Genomic DNA, 22,332 nt, shown 5'->3' with positions numbered 1-22,332 from the left:
AGGACACATAAATACACACCACTCAAACACCACATCTGACAGCACTGTGCAGACATACAGTCTTACAACACAGACCTAGCTCCAACACACCGAGCATGCCAGAGGGCTGCGGGTAGGGCTGTGACAGTCATGGAGTTTTGGATGACGGTTATTGGCCAGTTAAATGACTGAGGTCACCGTAACAACTGTTCACATAGCAAAATAAAATACACACATGTTCTACTCTCCGCTGCTCCTGACTGCATGCGCTGCCATAGAAATAGAATTAATAAAACGGGCGTCCCCATCAAGTCAATGATGACATAATGGGTGGACTGGCGGACATTGTGAGTGTAAAGCTAGGGGTGTGTTCGTAAATTCACTCTGGAGAGCCAGAGAGCGCGCCATGGGCGTTCGTAAATTCGAAGAGTTGTCAGATTGTCAGTTCGTAAATTCAGAGCGTTTCGCTCTCGGAGCATTCAGAGCACACACTGGACGCTCTGGCGGAGGAGTTGGTGATCCGAGCCTTCTGGCCTCACAATGGCAGTCAAGCACCCAAGCTAACTGGATAAAGTTAGCTAGCTTGCGAGCTACTTTCAGACAAAAATGAGAGAACACCTCACTGACCATTTTTTCCATGTTATCCAAAGCATTGGTGACTGTAACTGTGCTGCTGGCAACACTTTAATCACGCTTAATTACACCGGCAATATTCAATGCTGTAGGGCGTTCGTAAATTGGTCAGTTATTCTGCGCTCTAGGCACACTGAGATGAGAGCGCTCTGAAAACGGAGAAGATGGCCAGAGCAAATTTACGAAATATTCAGCAAATTTAACATGTGTAAATATTTGCATGAACATAACAATATTCAACAACTGAGACTTAAACTGAACAAGTTCCACAGACATGTGACTAACAGAAATGGAAAATGTGTCCCTGAACAAAGGGTGTCAAAATCAAAAGTAACAGTCAGTATCTGGTGTGGTCACCAGCTGCATTAAGTACTGCAGTGCATCTCCTCCTCATGGACTGTTCTTGCTGTGAGATGTTACCCCACTCTTCCACCAAGGAACCTGCAAGTTCCCATACATTTCTGGGGGGAATGGCCCTAGCCCTCACCCTCCGATCCAACAGGTCCCAGGCGTGCTCAATGGGATTGAGATCCAGGCTCTTCGCTGGCCATGGCAGAACACTGACATTCCTGTCTTGCAGGAAATCACGCACAGAACGATCAGTATGGCTGGTGGCATTGTCATGCTGGAGGGTCATGTCAGGATGAGCCTGCAGGAAGGGTACCACATGAGGGAGGAGGATGTCTTCCCTGTAACGCACAGCGTTGAGATTGCCTGTAATGACAACAAGCTCAGTACGATGATGCTGTGACACACCGTCCCAGGTTTTATTGTCCAAAGCTGAAGGGTTATCCAGATCGGTTTATGTCTCGTTATCACTTGACTTACCCCCTAAAATTGTAAAGGACTTAGATAAGATTCTTTATAATTTTGGGGGGAGGAACAAGCCTCACTATCTACGAAAATATATTCTCACTAATACCCAAGAACAAGGAGGTCTTGAGGTTTTAGATTTCAATACTCTAAATAATACTTTTAAAATAAATTGGATCCTGAAGTATGTTTAGAACCAGACAGTATTTGGAATGTCTTCCCTAAGTATTTATTTGACTCTGTTGGTGGTTTAGAATTTTTTGCTTCGATGTAATTTTGATGTTGATAAAATCCCAGTAAAGTTGGCCAAATTCCATGAGCAGGCAATTTTAGCTTGGATGTTAGCGCATAAACACAAACACAAACACATACTTTATATGGAACAACAAAGTTATACGATTTAAAAATACGTCTCTTTTTTCGTAACTGGTTTGAGAATAAAATGATTTTGGTTGGTCAGTTACTGAATGAGGATGAATATCTACTCTCATATGGGGAATTTCTTGATAAATTTAAAATTCCAATAACCCCAAAAGAATATGCAATTGTTTTTGATGTGATTCCAAGGAGGGTTGTATCTCTTTGAAATTCCTCTGGTTAATGTAACATAGATTTACATGAAAATATATTCATTGGCAATATTAACATTAACATTAACATTCTCAAGCGTTTCCGGAAGTTTACGATATTGTGGGTCTGGGTTTAGAAACTCTGTGCTTGTATTTTCTTTTTAACCTAGACTGCTAGTCTAGGTAAGAAAATACAAATATTAAGGCATTGTAATAATTCCATGCAGAAGCATTTGAAAAGAAAAATTCATGGGATCAGCGCCATTGCTAACTAGCAACACTGTGTCACGTTCTGACCATAGTTCTTTTGTGTTTTCTTTGTTTTAGTGTTGGTCAGGACGTGAGCTGAGTGGGCATTCTATGTTGTATGTCTAGTTTGTCTATTTCTATGTTTGGCCTGATATGGTTCTCAATCAGAGGCAGGTGTTAGTCATTGTCTCTGATTGGGAACCATATTTAGGTAGCCTGTTTTGTGTTGGGTTTTGTGGGTGGTTGTCTTCTGTCTTTGTGTTTATGCACCAGATAGGACTGTTTCGTTTTTTTCACATTTGTTATTTTGTAGTGTTCACTTTTATTGTCCTTATTAAACATGTTGAACACTAACCACGCTGCATTTTGATCCTCCTCTCCTTCAACGGAAGAAAACCGCTACAGAACCACCCACCAACCAAGGACCAAGCGGCGTGGTAACAGGCAGCAGCAGCAGCAGGAGAGGCAGCGATGTCAGGACTCCTGGAAATGGGAGGACGTTTTGAACGGCAAGGGTTGCTACACATGGGAGGAGATCTTGGCTGGAAGGGATCGCCTCCCATGGGAACAGGTGGAGGCAGCTAGGAGAGTGGAGGCAGCTGGAGAGAGGAGCCAGCGATATGAGGGAACACGGCTGGCAAGGAAGCCCGAGAGACAGTCCCAAAAATGTATTGGGGGGGCACACAGGGAGTGTGGCGAAGCCAGGTAGGAGACCTGCACCAATTTCCTGTGCTTACCGGCTTACGGTGTCCCCAGTGCGGGTGCATAGCCCAGGGCGGTACATACCAGCTCCTCGTATCGGCAGGGCTAGAGTGGGCATCGAGCCAGGTGCCATGAAGCCGGCTCTATGCATCTGGTCTCCAGTGCGTCTCCTTGGGCCGGCATACATGGCACCAGCCTTACGCATGGTGTCCCCGGTTCACCAGCACAGCCCAGTGCGGGCTATTCCACCTCGCCGCACTGGCAGGGCGACCGGGAGCATTCAACCAGGTAAGGTTGGGCGGGCTCGGTGCTCAAGAGCTCCAGTGCGCCTGCACGATCCGGTCTATCCAGTACCACCTCCACGCACCAGCCCCCCGCACCAGGCTGTCTCTCCGTCTCATCCCTACGGGTGCTCCCGCCTGTCCAGAGCTGCTAGAGTCTCCCGCCTGTCCAGAGCTGCTAGAGTCTCCCGCCTGTCCAGAGCTGCTAGAGTCTCCCGCCTGTCCAGAGCTGCTAGAGTCTCCCGCCTGTCCAGAGCCGCCAGTCTGCAGGAGCCACCAGAGCCGCCTGTCCAGGAGCCGCCAGAGCCGCCAGTCTGCAAGGAGCCGCCAGAGCCGCCAGTCTGCAAGGAGAGCCGCCAGTCTGCAAGGAGCCGCCAGAGCCGCCAGTCTGCAAGGAGCCGCCAGAGCCGCCAGTCTGCAGCCGCCAGAGCCGCCAGTCTGCAGCCGCCAGAGCCGCCAGTCTGCAAGGAGCCGCCAGAGCCGCCAGTCTGCAAGGAGCCGCCAGAGCCGCCAGTCTGCAAGGAGCCGCCTGAGCCGCCAGTCTGCAAGGAGCCGCCTGAGCCGCCAGTCTGCAAGAGCTGCCAGGATCCGCCAGTCAGCCAGGATCCGCCAGAGCCGCCAGTCAGCCAGGATCCGCCAGAGCTGCCAGTCAGCCAGGATCCGCCAGAGCCGCCATTCAGCCAGGATCCGCCAGAGCCGCCATTCAGCCAGGATCCGCCAGAGCCGCCATTCAGCCAGGAGCTGCCAGAGCTATCTCTCAGTCCTGAGCTATCTCTCAGTCCTGAGCTACCCCTCAGTCCTGAGCTATCTCTCAGTCCTGAGCTACCCCTCAGTCCGGAGCTACCCCTCGGTCCTGAGCTGCCCTTCAGTCGTGAGCTGCTCCTCAGTCGTGAGCTGCTCCTCAGTCCTGAGCTACCCCTCAGTCCGGAGCTACCCCTCAGTCCGGAGGAGTTTGTTTAGTCCAGTGGGGCCCTTTAGTAGGGTTGCCAGTCCAAGGTCGGTGGCGAGGGTCGCCGTTCTAGACTATGGTGGAGTGGGGTCCACGTCCTGCGCCAGAGCCGCCACCGCGGACAGATGCCCACCCAGACCCTCCCCTATAGGTTCAGGTTTTGCAGCCGGAGTCCGCACATTGGGGGGGGGGGTACTGTCACGTTCTGACCATAGTTCTTTTGTGTTTTCTTTGTTTTAGTGTTGGTCAGGACGTGAGCTGAGTGGGCATTCTATGTTGTATGTCTAGTTTGTCTATTTCTTTTTTGGCCTGATATGGTTCTCAATCAGAGGCAGGTGTTAGTCATTGTCTCTGATTGGGAACCATATTTAGGTAGCCTGTTCTATGTTGGGTTTTGTGGGTGGTTGTCTTCTGTCTTTGTGTTTATGCACCAGATAGGACTGTTTCGTTTTTTTCACATTTGTTGTTTTGTATTTTGTAGTGTTCACTTTTATTGTCCTTATTAAACACGTTGAACACTAACCACGCTGCATTTTGGTCCTCCTCTCCTTCAACGGAAGAAAACCGTTACACACTGGTTCCATGAATTGCAAAGAGTTATGGTAAATTAGAACACTGTTGTCTTAACCTTGAAATCTTCAACAAATATGTTGGCCAGATGGTGGTAGTATTTTTTCTTGCATTAGCATAAAGTGCTTATTTTTTCACCAGCCTTATGATATGCTTCAGACCGGTTGCCTTCTGCCTAGGCACCGAAACTACACTGCTTGAGTTGGTCCCATGGTTGATTCAGAGCGGTACAACTTTCGCATTATTGTGACGTTATCCTTCCCATCTTCAACCTAGGAGCAAAGCAGGAAGCAGGACGCGTACCCATCAGTATGTGCTGTGATTTGTTGATTAAACTCAACTGACATTCCAATGTATGAGCCACATCAGTTAAAATCATTAGAATAAAAATGTTACATTACCATGGAAATTATTGCATCACAACAGAAGGCAGCCATTGCGAGAGAACCCATGAGTTTCCCAGTCAAATTGCCAGGGTTAGTGGTTCCAAGCCTGTTTTATTCATTCCACAGCATTCCACCCATTCATTCTGTGTGTGCTGCTGCTGCAGGGAGAAAGGTTTTGCCAAGGCAACCGAAGACTTGTTTGCTACAACACCTTGCTTGTTTCAGCAAAGAACAATGAAGTTTCATGATGTTGTTAAGAGTCCATGTTACTGCAGAAACGGACTCAACCACAAGAATGCCCAGCCGTCCCATCTTCACTCAGTTGTTTGTTCCACAACATGGTTATGACAGTTAACCGTCGATTACACGGTTATACAGTAATTATGCCAGCCCTAGTTGCAGCTTAGCATTGTGAATGCACATTACCCCACCACAGCAGAAAATAAAGCAAAATTCACACTTCCCACTTGGTTATGAACGCAGCATAAGAGTCTGCCTCTTATGCTGCATTTGTAACCAAGTGGAAAGTGGGAATTCAAATCAAATCAAATCAAATTTTATTTGTCACATACACATGGTTAGCAGATGTTAATGCGAGTGTAGCGAAATGCTTGTGCTTCTAGTTCCGACAATGCAGTAATAACCAACAAGTAATCTAACTAACAATTCCAAAACTACTGTCTTATACACAGTGTAAGGGGATAAAGAATATGTACATAAGGATATATGAATGAGTGATGGTACAGAGCAGCATAGGCAAGATACAGTAGATGATATCGAGTACAGTATATACATATGAGATGAGTATGTAAACAAAGTGGCATAGTTAAAGTGGCTAGTGATACATGTATTACATAAGGATGCAGTCGATGATATAGAGTACAGTATATACGTATGCATATGAGATGAATAATGTAGGGTAAGTAACATTATATAAGGTAGCATTGTTTAAAGTGGCTAGTGATATATTTACATCATTTCCTATCAATTCCCATTATTAAAGTGGCTGGAGTTGAGTCAGTGTCATTGTCGGTGTGTTGGCAGCAGCCACTCAATATTAGTGGTGGCTGTTTAACAGTCTGATGGCCTTGAGATAGAAGCTGTTTTTCAGTCTCTCGGTCCCAGCTTTGATGCACCTGTACTGACCTCGCCTTCTGGATGATAGCGGGGTGAACAGGCAGTGGCTCGGGTGGTTGATGTCCTTGATGATCTTTATGGCCTTCCTGTAACATTGGGTGGTGTAGGTGTCCTGGAGGGCAGGTAGTTTGCCCCCGGTGATGCGTTGTGCAGACCTCACTACCCTCTGGAGAGCCTTACAGTTGAGGGCGGAGCAGTTGCCATACCAGGCGGTGATACAGCCCGACAGGATGCTCTCGATTGTGCATCTGTAGAAGTTTGTGAGTGCTTTTGGTGACAAGCCGAATTTCTTCAGCCTCCTGAGGTTGAAGAGGCGCTGCTGCGCCTTCTTCACGATGCTGTCTGTGTGAGTGGACCAATTCAGTTTGTCTGTGATGTGTATGCCGAGGAACTTAAAACTTGCTACCCTCTCCACTACTGTTCCATCGATGTGGATAGGGGGTGTTCCCTCTGCTGCTTTCCTGAAGTCCACAATCATCTCCTTAGTTTTGTTGACGTTGAGTGTGAGGTTATTTTCCTGACACCACACTCCGAGGGCCCTCCCCTCCTCCCCCTGTAGGCCGTCTCGTCGTTGTTAGTAATCAAGCCTACCACTGTTGTGTCGTCCGCAAACTTGATGATTGAGTTGGAGGCGTGCGTGGCCACGCAGTCGTGGGTGAACAGGGAGTACAGGAGAGGGCTCAGAACGCACCCTTGTGGGGCCCCAGTGTTGAGGATCAGCGGGGAGGAGATGTTGTTGCCTACCCTCACCACCTGGGGGCGGCCCGTCAGGAAGTCCAGTACCCAGTTGCACAGGGCGGGGTCGAGACCCAGGGTCTCGAGCTTGATGACGAGCTTGGAGGGTGCTATGGTGTTGAATGCCGAGCTGTAGTTGATGAACAGCATTCTCACATAGGTATTCCTCTTGTCCAGATGGGTTAGGGCAGTGTGCAGTGTGGTTGAGATTGCATCGTCTGTGGACCTATTTGGGCGGTAAGCAAATTGGAGTGGGTCTAGGGTGTCGGGTAGGGTGGAGGTGATATGGTCCTTGACTAGTCTCTCAAAGCACTTCATGATGACGGATGTGAGTGCTACGGGGCGGTAGTCGTTTAGCTAAGTTACCTTAGCTTTCTTGGGAACAGGAACAATGGTGGCCCTCCTGAAGCATGTGGGAACAGCAGACTGGTATAGGGATTGATTGAATATGTCCGTAAACACACCGGCCAGCTGGTCTGCGCATGCTCTGAGGGCACGGCTGGGGATGCCGTCTGGGCCTGCAGCCTTGTGAGGGTTAACACGTTTAAATGTTTTACTCACCTCGGCTGCAGTGAAGGAGAGACCGCATGTTTTCGTTGCAGGCCGTGTCAGTGGCACTGTATTGTCCTCAAAGCGGGCAAAAAAGTTATTTAGTCTGCCTGGGAGCAAGACATCCTGGTCCGTGACTGGGCTGGGTTTCTTCCTGTAGTCCGTGATTGACTGTAGACCCTGCCACATGCCTCTTGTGTCTGAACCGTTGAATTGAGATTCTACTTTGTCTCTGTACTGACGCTTAGCTTGTTTGATAGCCTTGCGGAGGGAATAGCTGCACTGTTTGTATTCGGTCATGTTACCAGACACCTTGCCCTGATTAAAAGCAGTGGTTCGCGCTTTCAGTTCCAGACGAATGCTGCCATCAATCCACGGTTTCTGGTTAGGGAATGTTTTAATCGTTGCTATGGGAACAACATCTTCAACGCACGTTCTAATGAACTCGCACACCGAATCAGCGTATTCGTCAATATTGTTATCTGACGCAATACGAAACATGTCCCAGTCCACGTGATGGAAGCAGTCTTGGAGTGTGGAGTCAGCTTGGTCGGACCAGCGTTGGACAGACCTCAGCGTGGGAGCCTCTTGTTTTAGTTTCAATCTGTAGGCAGGGATCAACAAAATGGAGTCGTGGTCAGCTTTTCCGAAAGGGGGCGGGGCAGGGCCTTATATGCGTAGCGGAAGTTAGAGTAACAATGATCCAAGGTCTTTCCACCCCTGGTTGCGCAATCGATATGCTGATAAAATTTAGGGAGTCTTGTTTTCAGATTAGCCTTGTTAAAATCCCCAGCTACAATGAATGCAGCCTCCGGATAAATCGTTTCCAGTTTGCAGAGAGTTAAATAAAGTTCGTTCAGAGCCATCGATGTGTCTGCTTGGGGGGATATACGGCTGTGATTATAATCGAAGAGAATTCTCTTGGTAGATAATGCGGTCTACATTTGATTGTGAGGAATTCTAAATCAGGTGAACAGAAGGATTTGAGTTCCTGTATGTTTCTTTCATCACACCATGTCACGTTAGTCATAAGGCATACGCCCCCGCCCCTCTTCTTACCAGAGAGATGTTTGTTTCTGTCGGCGTGATGCGTGGAGAAACCCGTTGGCTGCACCGCCTCGGATAGCGTCTCTCCAGTGAGCCATGTTTCCGTGAAGCAAAGAACGTTGCAGTCTCTGATGTCCCTCTGGAATGCTACCCTTGCTCGGATTTCATCAACCTTGTTGTCAAGAGACTGGACATTGGCAAGAAGAATGCTAGGGAGTGGTGCACGGTGTGCCCGTCTCCGGAGTCTGACCAGAAGACCGCCTCGTTTCCTCTTTTTCGGAGTCGTTTTTTTTGGGTCGCTGCATGGAATCCACTCCGTTGTCCTGTTTGTAAGGCAGAACACAGGATCCGCGTCGCGAAAAACATATTCTTGGTCGTACTGATGGTGAGTTGACGCTGATCTTATATTCAGTAGTTCTTCTCGACTGTATGTAATGAAACCTAAGATGACCTGGGGTACTAATGTAAGAAATAACACGTAAAAAAACAAAAAACTGCATAGTTTCCTAGGAACGCGAAGCGAGGCGGCCATCTCTGTCGGCGCCGGAAGTTGGACATTTACCACCATAGGGTTAGATATAGGAATCTTGATGCATTAAACCCGTTTTTGGCATGGACATTGCCAATGAGGGCTTAGAAAAGTAATGACACGTGATAATAAAAGTAATAATAAATACAAAATGAGTAACAACAACTTGGATATATACACGGGGTACCAGTACCGGGTCGAGCACTCACAGATGCCATAATGGGACATATATAAAGATAATATCTCTATCATTCTCTGTATTCGCTTGCTTGAATGCTTTATCTGAGATTGATACGTCTTTCTGTCCGTGGCCTCTCTGTCAAATAAATGATCACTATTTCAATATTTTATTTGGACAAGGATGTACGGTAAGGCACATAAGCCCGGCCTGGCACGGGCAGAACCATTGAGCCATCTCCATTTTGAATAAGTCCATTTCCTTCTTCTACTACTTCTATGAGTTGGCAAACAAACTGAAAGGGTGCATACTGCCATCTAGAGTGTGTTGTTTTAACAGGTATAAAGCCAAGGATGGTGATTTACTACCACCTACAGTTATGGAATGTTTACTCATGAGTATAATTCATTGGCTGATCCCTCCTGATGACCCGGATGGAATCATGTGATCCTTCCTTCACCCATAGGAAGTCCCACCCAGTTGACTACTTTAAAAGGGTGAATCCTTTGATGACAATGTCCATGCCAAATGGGTTTTATCCATATGGAGTCCTCTATCTAACGTTTTGGTGGTAAATTCCCACTTCCTGCTTGGTTACAAACGCAGCATTAACCCATCGGTTTCTAAACACCACGAGTCACCGCGGGTTTCCAAACACAGCGAATAAACAGCTATTCTTGCATCTGTGTAGGAACAGTATATGATAGTTATGATAGCCTATGTCTGGGTCATTTGTGAATATGAATATAGATGTCCTGTATATACTGTATTAAGATGGGATGTATACAGGCTATAGTAGACATGTCTTTACCCCTCTGTAGAATTCCAGTGCAGGCTGTAGGAGGTGGGGATCTGTGGGTTCTGTCCTGGATCCCAGAAACAGTGGATATCTGCCTGTCGTCCCTCCGTATAGGGGATATGACACTGGGGAGCGGAGGGAGGAGATGGAGGGCCTGCAGAGAGTGAGGGAGACAATGAGGAGGGAGGTAGAAGTGAATTTCAAGTGATAGAGAAAAAGAGACAGGCAAAAAGAGACAAATCCAATCAAAGTTTATTTGTCATGTTCACAGTTTTGCAGATGTTATCACAGATGCAGCAAAATTCTTAAGTTTCTATCTCCAACAATGCAACAATATCTAGCAGTACAACAATAATACACACATAATCCAAAAGCAAAAAAATTGAGAGATATCAGAACGAGCAATGTCAGAGTCCGGAGTGTAAATAATATATATATGAATATGATGGTGTGAATAGACAGTATGTACAGTATGTAAATAGAAAAGGTCTGTACAGCAGTAGTTTTGTAGTTTTTTTATTTCACCTTTATTTAACCAGGTAGGCCAGTTGAGAACAAGTTCTCATTTGCAACTGTGACCTGGCCAAGATAAAACAAAGCAGTGCGACACAAACAACAACACAGAGTTATACATGGAATAAACAAACATACAGTCAATAACACAATAGAGAAAAAAGTCTACATACAGTGTGTGCAAATGAGGTAAGATTAGGGAGATAAGGCAATAAATAGGCCATTGTGGCGAAATAATTACAATTTAGCAATTAAACACTGGAGTGATGGATGTGCAGAATATGAATGTGCAAGTAGAGATACTGGGGTGCAAAGGAGCAAAAAATGTATAACAGTATGGGGATGAGGTAGTTAGGTAGGATGGGCTATTTACAGATGGGCTATGTACAGGTGCAGTGATCTGTGAGCTGCTCTGACAGCTGCTGCTTAAAGTTAGTGAGGGAGATATATGCCATTCAGTGATTTTTGCAATTCATTCCAGTCATTGTCAGCAGAGAACTGGAAGGAATAGTTATATAGGATGAGCCATGACTAGAATACAGTATATAAATATAAAGTGGGTAAAACATTATTACAGTGGCCTCCCGAGTGTCGCAGCGGTCTAAGCACTGCCGTGCTTGAGGCGTCATTACAGAACCAGGTTCGATCCCGTGCTGTGTCGCAGCTGGCTGCGACGGTGAACAATTGTTCCAGCGTCGTCCGGGTTAGGGGAGGGTTTGGCCGGCCGGGATGCCATTGTCCAATCGCGCTCTAGAGACTCCTGTGGTGGGCCGGGCGCATGCACGCTGACACGGTCGCCTGTTGTACTGTGTTTCCTCTGACACATTGGTGCGGCTGGCTTCCAGGATAATAGAGCAGTGTGTCAAGAAGCAGTGTGGCTTGGCAGGTTTGTGTTTCAGAGGACGCATGGCTCTCGACCTTCACCTCTCCCGAGTCCGTACGGACGTTGCAGCGATGGGACAAGACTGTAACTACCAACTGGGGAGAAAAAGGGGTAAAACATTTTTTATAATAATAACATTATTAAAGTGGCCAGTGTTCAATGACTCTATGTACATAGGGCAGCAGTTTCTAAGGTGCAGGGTAGAGTACCGGGTGGTAGCCGGCTAGTGACAGTGTCTAAGGTTCAGGGCAGGGAACTGGGAGGAGGCCGGCTAGTGATGACTGTTAAACAGTTCGAGATGGCCTGGAGAAGCTGTTAATCAGTCTCTCGGTCCAGGCTTTGATGTGCCTGTACTGTCTCCGCCTTCTAAATGATAGAGAGGTGAACAGGCCATAGTTTGGTGACTGAGGTCCTTGATGAGCTTCTTAGCCTTCCTGTGACACCGGTGCTCTAGATGTCCTGGAGGGCATGATGTGTTGATGTGATGTGTTGGGCTAACTGCACCACCCTCTGGAGAGCCCTGCGGTTGAGGGTGGTGTAGTTGCCGTACCAGGCAGTGATACAGAACACTTAGGTGGTGCATCTGCAGACGTTGTGAGGGTCTTAGGGGCCAAGCTGAATTTCTTCAGCCTCCTGAGGTTGAAGAGGCGTTGTTGACCATTTCAGGTCCTAAATGATTTGCACGCTGGGGAACTTGAAGCTTTTGATCCTCTCCACTGCAGCCCTGTCAATGTGGATGGGGGCGTGCTCTCTCCGCTATTCTTCATTTTGTTGACGTTGAGGGAGAGGTTATTTTCCTGGCACCACTCCACCAGGGCCCTCACCTCCTCCCTGTAGGCTGTCTCGTCATTGTTGGTAATCAGGCCTACCACTGTTGTGTTGTCTGCAAACTTGATGATTGAGTTGGAGACATGCGTGGCGGTTTCACATAAACAGATAGTGAGAGAGAAAGAGAGAAATAAAATCCAGATGACATTCACCTTTAAAGGAACTGTAACAGCTTAGCGTTCCTTCTGTTGTTATTGGCATCCTCTTTACCCTAGACCCCCCCTCACACACACACACAACGTTGAAACCACAAGCACACAATGAGAGCATTTCAAGGAACATGAAGCCCAAACAGGAAATGATAACAAGACAGAGATCTTGCGAGGTGGTGACACCCTTCCTCTCTCAGAGTTCCTCTCCTCTTCTAGTATCAGTATGAAACATAAAATCAGAACGACACACCAAGGGTTGTGTTCATTAGGCAGCAAACAGACGAAAAACGTCTGAAACAGGGAGGAACTACCTGGACTTGTCCAATAAGAAACACTCATAAGCGTTTTCCATTTCAAAATGTTTACCATTGCCTACTATAATGAACACAACACAAGGTCCATAGCATATGTGATATGACTAACAGGGTGGTGATTAGGAACCATTTACCTCTTGGTCCCCTATGCATTAATTAAGACTGATACTGATATGATCTCTATGGAAGGTTGTGTTGAATAAAATGAAGGAAATGGGGATGCATAAAGTCTAGCAGATGTTATAGCGGGTGCAGAGAAATGCTTGTGTTACATTGCATGTCAGAGCAAAAACCAAGCCATGAGGTTAAGGAATTGTCCTTAGAGCTCCGATTGTGTCGAAGCACAGATCTGGGGAAGGGTACCAACATATTTCTGCAGCATTGAAGGTCCCCAAGAACACAGTGGCCTCCATCATTCTTAAATGGAAGAATTTTGGAACCACCAAGACACTTCCTAGAGCTGGCAGCCCGGCCAAACTGAGCAATCAGGGGAGAAGGGCCTTGGTCAGGGAGGTGACCAAGAATCCGATGGTCACTCTGACAGAGCTCCAGAGTTCCTCTGTGAAGATGGGAGAAACTTCCAGGAGGACAACCGTCTCTGCAGCACTCCACCAATCAGGCCTTTATGGTAGAGTGGCCAGACGGAAGTCACTCCTCAGTAAAAGGCACATGACAGCTCTCTTGGAGTTTGCCAAAAGGCACCTAAAGGACTCTCAGACCATGAGAAACAGGATTCTCCGATCTGATGAAACTAAGATTTAATTATTTGGCCTGAATGCCAAGCGTCTGGAGGAAACCTGGCACCATCCCTACTGTGAAGCATGGTGGTGGCAGCATCATGCTGTCGAGATGTTTTTCAGCGGCAGGGACTGGAAGACTAGTCAGGATCGAGGGAAAGATGAATGGAGCAAAGTACAGAAATATCCTTGATGAAAAACCTGCTCCAGAGCACTCGGGACCTCAAACTGGGGCAAAAGTTCACCTTCCAACAGGACAACGACCCTAAGCACACAGCCAAGACAACGCAGGAGTCGCTTCGGGACAAGTCTATGAATGTCCTTGAGTGGCCCAGCCAGAGCCCGGACTTGAACCCGATCGAACATCTCTGGAGAGACCTGAAAATAGCTGTGCAGCAACGCTCCCCGTCCAACCTGACAGAGCTTGAGAGGATCTGCAGAGAAGAATGGGAGAAACTCCCCAAATACAGGTGTGCCACGCTTGTAGCGTCATACCCAAGAAAAGTCAAGGCTCTAATCACTTTCAAAGGTCCTTCAACAAAGTACTGAGTAAAGGGTCTGAATACTTATGTAAATGTTATATTTCAGTTCTGATATTTTTATGGGGTATTGTTAATGAGGGAAAAAACTAATTGAATACATTTTAGAATAAGGCTGTAATTTAACAAAAATGTAGAAAATGTCAAGGGGTCTGAATACTTTCCAAATGCACTGTAAATACACAGTATGTTTAAACAGTATAACAAAAATGCAATGTACAGTAGCAGATATATTAAAATGAGATATGTGAAGAATACAGTATATGAATACACAGTGTGAAAAACAGTATAAAAGATACGGTCCAGTGTTTAATAAGAAGAATGAACTAATAACATAGACAGACAATCAGATCAAACATATAGATCAGCATTACGGTTTAGTCCATCTGAATTATTTGAAGAAACCCCAGAGCTGATCAGTGAATGGTGGATCTGAGGGTGTGTCAAATAGAGATTATAAATAGTCACAAGGAGAATTTCCTGGTCACATGACTTTACCAGGAAAAAGATCTGGGATCAGTCCAGTGTGAAGGACTCACCTGGTTGAGGTAAGCAGGTGTGTAGTAGGAGCAGCAGGATCAGCAGGAGGCATGGGACTCTGGGCCATGCCATTACTCACACCACTATGCCATCAGCAGCTATGGAAAACACACACACACCAAATGAGTGGTGAATGGCAGGTGTATGAATGTTTCAGAATTCTCACACACACAGATGCGGACACACACGCACAGACAAAACTTTTACACACACACACACACACACACACACACACACACACACACACACACACACACACACACACACACACACACACACACACACACACACACACACACACACACACACACACACACACACACACACACCTTAAAGGTCCAATGCAGCCAGATTTAATATCAAAATCAAATAATTTCTGGGTAACAAATAAAAAGTACCTTACTATGATTGTTTTCAATTAAAATGTGATCAACAACAGCAGCATAGCTTCTTAGCAAAGAGCGATTTACAAAGCAAGAATTTTGCTAGGACTGTCTGGGAGTGATCTGAGTAGGGAATGGAAAATTGGCAGAGAGGTTTGAAACTCTCTGTCTTATTGGTCTATTAACTCATTTAACACCAGGTGATGTCACCAGGCAGGCCAAATCTCCATCCCACCAAAATAGACTGAAATGTCAGGTGGCCTTTTCAAACAGCTCCTACACTAAAATGGCATTATCATAATTTTCCCAATTTCACAGTATTATTCCAACCTCATAGTGTGGAAATATATTTAAAACACAGGAGCATAACTGCACTGGGCCTTTAGTCCTTAATTGAAATAATAACAAAGTGGTCACCAGCCTCTGTTTTGGTAAAAAGATGAAGGATGGGCCTGGAGAAATGGAACCACTCTCAAATTCATAGACTATGAATGGGCTATGGATGCAAGGACTGACCATGCATGATATCAACATTACAGTTTTAACCATGCTTTGAGGCTAGACAGGGTTTGTTTACATTTACATTGTTTACAAACATTGGAGTAAACCAAGACTGATCTTTGGTGATAGGTGTTGTTCACACAGTAACGTGCAAACCTTTTCAGTGTTACAGCCAATGATTTATATATACACTAGATGACTGCTAGGGGGCGATGTGTTGAAGCCAATGTGCCTCCAGCTTGGCACTTCCTCCCTTACTGTTGTAAAAAATACTTTGGAAGCCACACATGTATTCTATTATAGACTCCTTAGCTGACAAGGAAAAAATCTGTTGTTCTGCCCCTAAACAAGGCAGTTAACCTACTGTTCCCCGGTAGGCCGTCATTGAAAATAAGAATTTGTTGTTAACTGACTTGCCTAGTAAAATAATACATACTTTAAAATTATATTATGTGTGCTTAACATAAACATTTGAAATATATACAAATGTTTTCCTTAAAGTACAATTTTTAGATTACTAATGTTACTGACCCACTACAACAACAAAAATTACACAAATACATGTAATTTCGTCCTTGAAACATTTAATGGAAATACTGTAGAATTTAATTCATTCCTATAGATTGATGTTCCTACCATTGAGTGGCTTCACTCAGTGGCCAATACGTAACAATCAGCAATCCAAGGGTTTATATACATCATTGGTTACATATCTGTCACTGTCTTCGCCACTGACATATCTGCCACTCTGTGTATTGTGTAGCCTACATACATGTTTTTAAGCCAAAAGCACAGGATGATAAAAGCATCTGGTTTCTATTAACCATTGTTGTCATGTTATGATGCAAATTAGCTTACCATAGCCATAAGTATAGAGATGAGAGTGAACATTCAAAGTCTTGCTTGTATCATTTCAAGTCTAAAAACGTTATACTGGTAGGCCTAGTGATCAATATGATTTCCGCAAACTGTAAGTTATGTTGAAAAATAAGTGGTTCGAAAAATAAGAGCTATTACCTCATCGTCAAGAAAGACTTCAAAATAACGGAACTTCCATCTTTCGCCAGCATTCTATTGTACATTGAATAAATGTTTGCGATGTTTACGTGCGCAGAAGTTTGGGAGCTTTTCGCCGCACACTGGCTATATTTCATTCCAAAACGATGCTTCCTCCCTTGCCTCCTCGCTCACTCCCTTTCACCGAAATGATTAGGCTGAATAGGTGAAAGCAATATGGCAGAAACTAGATTGGATGTGTGTGTAGACCTAACTATTTCTCACACATCCAACTTGTCTATGATCCTCAAAGCGGAGTGTAATGAGCCGCGAAGGGGTATGGACACATCTCTAAAAAGCTCTGTGATCTGTCTATGACCCGCCTACTATGACCCGCCTAAATTGCCTTTGACAGCGATCCTCTATTGCATCAATTTTAACCCTACATTATAATGGTGTTTTCACATATAGTCAGTCCTCTTTAAAATAACTGATTTCAGTCCTCTTTAAAGTGAACTCTGGGGTAAAAAAAGCTAAATATCTCAGTTCTCTTTGTTTTCACACTGCGCTTTCCTTTGAATGAGAAACTCTTTTGTCAGTTCACTTCACCTATTTTGTGGCCGAATCCGTTCTGCATTCACATTTCTATGTTTAGAAGGGAACCACGATCTTTTTCCAACATTCACTTAATGCACTGTGGGTTTTTCAAAGTGCAGGCGGAGCCATTCAATCAGGTGTTATCAGACAGCTAGATATACCTTATACCTACTTACATTTTGGAAGCAAATAGATTGCATTTAGTGAAAAGATGAGAGATAGCAATTGTAATCAGAATATAATTTTAACATGTAAATAGTATTGGTAACATAATAAATAGTAGCAGAATAACAACAGATTAAATGATGCTGTAATTTATGTTGGCCACTGCCACTTCCAGATTGTATCCGTTCTGTTCAGTTCCCTTATGGGCTCTTTTGAGGGGTCAAGTGTGTTTTATTCCTGTGGCATTGTACTCCATTTGAATGAGTCATTTTATTCAAAACGCAATATTTTTGTGCAGTAGAATTAAAAGTTCCTTTACACATGTCATAGGCCAACTCCATTATGTCCTATGGCCCTATGTTTTCCTATGTCATGATTCTGGCATTGGCCTTATCTGTGGCTGGTGGGAAAACATACCAAGAGTCAGAATGTTAAGCAAATCAAATCTTTATTAAAACCTTTATAACAGGTTCATAATCCAAAATTAAACAGATTTGACAGATTTAAAAATTAAAAATAAGAGCCATGTGAATGACGACAGTGAGACAAAAAGTAGGAAGGATCCAAAAACAGCAATGGAGAAAGTGGTCTGGAAACCACATTTCATCGCAGGTAGCCACATTCCACACGTATAGAGACAGGAAGATATCGGTATTCAGTCCCAGTCGGTAATGACATAATAATAAGGAATTCCCCAGACCACGCCCATAAATTGGGGAAAACCCGCTGAAATTCCGACCAATGGTTCGCAATGGTCCCACGTTGGGAAATAGAGCCCTGTGGCTTGAGGCTATTCGGTGTGGGAAATGTGGGGACGCGGTGTCCAAGAAGGCTATACGTAGGTATGTGTGTGGAAAACATTTCATCACGGTTAACACATTTAACTTGTTTTGCTCATACTGTCCGTTTGTAATTCCACTAGCTGGATAGTCAGATTGTTTGTGTTATTGGTCTGGGCTAGCTTAATGTTCCGGTCAGTAGCTAGCTGTCACTCAAGTTGCTGCTAGCATTGTCATGGAAAAGGGAATAATAAGGGAAGCCCTACAATATTACGTTTTTCTAAGTTTTCTAGAACGCTAGGGAGAGGCAATATTGAAAAGTAATCTTTAGACATGTTGTACTTTTCGTAAATGGAGTTTTGTAATTGACTAAAACAAGCAGACAATAAGAAAATTGCGTTTGAAAAAGATAACGTTTTTGCTGTGAGCCAATGGGGAAACCTAGGTAAACACAGGTTGTTTTACAGGCAGGTAGGGTCATGACGTTCAATCTAATACCGACTGGGTCTATATGGAGAATAAGGTTATATTCTCCCTACACAGTTAACATGATACTTTAACTCGGAAACACTCTGGAGAGCAGTTAGAAAAACCGAGAGAGAGAGATATGAGAAAATACCAGGTATTTGTAGGGCTATGTGTGCATGGGAGGAGAGAGAATGGGGTGGATTCTCAGCAAAGGGAGCTGATGTCTCCCTTGCTGCAGCCCCACTTGCAGCAGGCATTGGACAGGCCCACCACCACATCACGGCCCTTACGGTCTGACATACGGAGAGCCTCCAGTATCTCCTCTGAGATGAGGGAGCGGGCTGGCCTGCTGATGAACACCCCACCCTCCTGGACATGCTGGAAGGGACCGTCTGGGACCTGGGAGTCTGAGTTCCAGCCTTCAGACGAGTCCTCGTCATGGGAGCTGAAAGGGTCCTGAGGGAAGTCTCCTGAAATGCAGTTTATAGTAGGAGTGTTGAAATGTGATATTGACTCTCAGTGCTGCTCAATTTATACATTCAAAAGTCAAAGATTACTGTGTTTCTATTTCAAATAAAATGTTATGTGTAACGTGCCAAATACAAGTAAAAAATAGATAAGTAAAAATGTTTTAAATAAAAGTAACAAGTAATTAAAGAGCAGCAGTAAAATAACCCTAGCGAGGCTATATACAGGGGGTACCGGTACAGAGTCAATGTGAGTAGCAGTAGCGTAAAAAGGGGGGGGGGCAATGCAAAAAGTCTGGGTAGCCCTTTGATTAGCTGTTCAGGAGGCTTATGGCTTGGGGTTAGAAGCTGTTTAGAAGCCTTTTGGACCTAGACTTGGTGCTCCGGTACCGACTGACACTCAGTAGCAGAGAGAACAAATTTTTGAGCCTTCCTCTGACACCGCCTGGTATAGAGGTCCCGGATGGCAGGAAGTTTGACCCCAGTGATGTACTGTGTCGTACACACTACCCTCTGCAGTGCCTTGTGGTCAGAGGCCAAGCAGTTGCCATACCAGGCAGTGATGCAACCAGTAGGATGCTCTCGATGGGGCAGCTGTATAGCACTTTTTGAGGATCTGAGGACCCATGTGAAATACTTTCAGTCTCCTGAGAGGGAGACTACTGTCTTGATGTGTTTGGACCAATGCACAATACATTTAAATTTAAAAAATGTAATCGACTAGGTGGACGTAATCGACTGTGCGGATATAATACATTCCAATGGACAAAGCCAGTGGTACAAAAAAAGCCAACATAGTCCTTTCCCTTTACTCAATAAACCATAAATCACTGATAAATTGAATCAGGTGCATTACTGCTTGGCTAGAATCAAAATGTGCACAATTTAGAAACACAATGACCCAATAAAAGGCTTGTCCAGCTGGCATGCCTCACCTGCACTCCCGAGTGACCGTCTCCAGCGAGATCCTCCACAGGTGAAGATGACCGCCCGGATGAACTCCCGGCCACATAGCTTCACTCCATACGTGGGGCGCTCCATCCCCTGCACCCTAGCCACTAACAGACACACAGCTAATACCAGTGGTTTCCACATCATGTCCCAGGAGGTAAATGAACGAGTGAGCCAAAAAGGAGGAGAGAGAATAGATTCTTCAATGGTAGACTGGGCTGTTTGGAGCAGGTGTTTTTCTCTGTCTCTCTGTGGTCGCGAGTGTTGTGTGACTTCCCCAGTGACCTGGTATTGGTTTATAAAGGGGTCCTCAGGCATACGAGGTAGACATGGAACTTGCACATGCACACCCTCCCAACCAGGACAGTCATCGATAGGAGAGAGATAGACCCAGAGACCTTTATGGAGACAAAGCACTGACCAAAGGTGGCATAATTAGCCAATACTGCTCAAACGCGACGATGATGTCAGAGTAGTTTGTAATCTGATTACAGGAAAAACTAATTTTCTGGATGTCAAACCCACGTTTCATTTGAATCCTCACCTACACCTTTTTTGTGGTCATCACCCACCTCAAACTCACTTGATCACCAGACATTTCTGCTCATGCAAAGCAAATGTTAATGTGCAGAGCCACGGTGTAGTGGTAACACTCTAACACATGTTACATACAAATCCCATCCGGAGACCAGGATTCAATACCTGTGTCCACCCTTCCCACTGTTTCTCCCTCTTGTTTATTTCCTCACTATCTGAATAAAGTGTCAAAACACCTTAAAAATACATATTTAAAATTGATCAAATCTTCTACAGAGGTACAGTAGGAATGTTGGGTATGATGACACAGTTCAGAAGTGTGATGCCACCGTGTCAAAATGTCGGTATCAAGAACATGTTTTCTCAAACACAAATACCCAGTTTAGTACATACAGTATACTACAAATGTACATATGTGCTACATTTCAGTAGTGGAAGATCCAGCCTACCGACGGAGGAGGAGCTGTGACTGTGGACGACGACGAGGTGCCCGTTGAGGTGTTCCATGGCCTGTCTGTCAGATGTCTCTACATATATGCTCCCTCCTCTCAAGATACTACCTTTCTGAACTGCCTATCATCTAAAGTTGACCATCGCCAACATACTGACAGATCCCTACCTTTGTTTTGTTAAATAGTTTCTGGTTACATTTTGTTTTCAAAGTGACTTTGAGATTCTGCTTGTATTGAAAAGCACTAAATAAAATACATATTTTTATTATTATATAGAACTTACTTTCAAGTAAAACTTAAACTCTTCTCCTATACCACTTCACACCTTTTCAGTGCTGACTCTGTAACCCCAGCTCTGATTATTCTCCCATGACTTGCTTCTCCCCTCATATTTCTCCATCTCTCTCTCTGAAAAAGAGGGATGAAGTCACAGGTGGGGGGTTCACACATCAAGGAGTAGGGGGTGCGTGCGACGGAATGAGGCAAAGCGGGTGACATTTTCAAAGGCAGATAACGTGGAAGTCATCATCTGAGTCAAACAAAGGCTGGGACCCTATCTGTGTCAACGCATAGGTAAAGGTCTCCCGTTTCAGAATTGACAATGGATTTGTGAATTTGTAATTAATAGGTTGATAACAATGCGAACAACATGGTATTTCAGGGGGACGTTGGAGACTCATTTGCACATTGTCTAGTGGTGAGTGACCAGGTGAGCAGGTTAAGAGAGCGACATTGATGGCGGCTGAATGTGTTGCTTTTTGAATAATTTGTTTGTTGCCAGTATGTAGACTGTCTGTATACGTGTGTGTGTATCGCGGTTTTGTCTCACCAGGGGTGATGGTCAGATTCGTGTTACAACGAGGAATGAGCGTTACACCGAGGCCTGTGCTCTGGAGCAGGATTGATTTGAAGGTGGAGGGTCCGTCATGGCCTAGGGCGGTGTGTCACAGCATCATCGACTGAGCTTGTTGTCATTGCAGGCAATCTCAACGCTGTGCGTTACGGAGAAGACATCCTCCTCCCTCATGTGGTACTCTTCCTGCAGGCTCATCCTGACATGACCCTCCAGCATGACAATGCCACCAGCCATACTGATCGTTCTGTGCGTGATTTCCTGCAAGACAGGAATGTCAGTGTTCTGCCATGGCCAGCGAAGAGCCCGGATCTCAATCCCATTGAGCACGTCTGGGACCTGTTGGATCGGAGCGCTAGGGTCATTCCCCCCAGAAATGTCCGGGAACTTGCAGGTGTCTTGGTTGAAGAGTGGGGTAACATCTCACAGCATGAACTGGCAAATCTGATGCAGTCCATGAGGAGGAAATGCACTGCAGTACTTAATGCAGCTGGTGGCCACACCAGATACTGACTTACTTTTGATTTTGACACCCCCTTTGTTCAGGGACACATATTCCATTTTTGTTAGTC

At 45.2% G+C, this 22,332-nt stretch overlaps 2 protein-coding genes and 1 long non-coding RNA gene across 8 annotated transcripts in view; 1 reads left to right on the top strand and 2 right to left on the bottom strand.

Annotated features, from left to right (window-relative positions):
* The window catches only part of il12rb2l (interleukin 12 receptor, beta 2a, like), a 28,866-nt gene extending 12,042 nt beyond the window's left edge, over positions 1-16,824 (bottom strand). Inside the window, exons 1-3 of one of the 5 annotated variants that reach the window (XM_042315776.1) lie at positions 16,513-16,824; positions 14,611-14,709; positions 10,118-10,259 (exon numbers count right to left, since the gene is read on the bottom strand). In XM_042315776.1, coding sequence (XP_042171710.1) covers positions 10,118-10,259; positions 14,611-14,683 — 215 coding nt within the window. In that variant the 5' untranslated portion in view covers positions 14,684-14,709; positions 16,513-16,824. The other 4 variants (XM_042315777.1, XM_042315775.1, XM_042315779.1 and 1 more) reach the window with 4 other exon arrangements.
* An 860-nt stretch (positions 16,825-17,684) lies between these two features.
* LOC121845057 lies at positions 17,685-21,820 on the top strand. Of its 2 annotated transcripts, XR_006082320.1 has the most exons (4): positions 17,685-18,095; positions 20,885-21,480; positions 21,569-21,616; positions 21,740-21,793. It is a non-coding gene; the product is annotated as an uncharacterized LOC121845057 (long non-coding RNA). The 2 variants fall into 2 exon arrangements; XR_006082319.1 differs by having other exon boundaries at positions 21,569-21,820.
* Positions 18,089-20,300, bottom strand: LOC121845056 (relaxin-3-like). Its single transcript, XM_042315774.1, has 2 exons — positions 19,903-20,300; positions 18,089-18,970 (listed from the first exon to the last, which is right to left on the bottom strand). The coding sequence occupies exons 1-2, from the start codon at positions 20,234-20,236 to the stop codon at positions 18,705-18,707; spliced, it is 600 nt and encodes a 199-aa protein (XP_042171708.1). The 5' UTR covers positions 20,237-20,300; the 3' UTR covers positions 18,089-18,704.
* Positions 21,821-22,332: the final 512 nt, after the last annotated feature.

The sequence above is a fragment of the Oncorhynchus tshawytscha genome, unplaced genomic scaffold (assembly GCF_018296145.1).
Source record: "Oncorhynchus tshawytscha isolate Ot180627B unplaced genomic scaffold, Otsh_v2.0 Un_contig_9053_pilon_pilon, whole genome shotgun sequence".
NCBI classification, from domain to species: Eukaryota; Metazoa; Chordata; class Actinopteri; order Salmoniformes; family Salmonidae; genus Oncorhynchus; species Oncorhynchus tshawytscha.
The sequence above is the reverse complement of the archived record's forward strand: the minus strand, read 5'-3'. Positions and strand labels throughout refer to the sequence as shown.

What these genes read in the sequence shown, in the direction of transcription:
- LOC121845056 (XM_042315774.1), bottom strand. Translation starts at nt 20,236, where the DNA reads ATGCCTGAGGACCCCTTTATAAACCAATACCAGGTCACTGGGGAAGTC. An exon ending in ACGGTCACTCGGGAGTGCAG is followed by an intron (nt 18,971 to 19,902) that starts GTGAGGCATGCC and finishes ACTGCATTTCAG; the next exon opens with GAGACTTCCCTCAGGACCCT.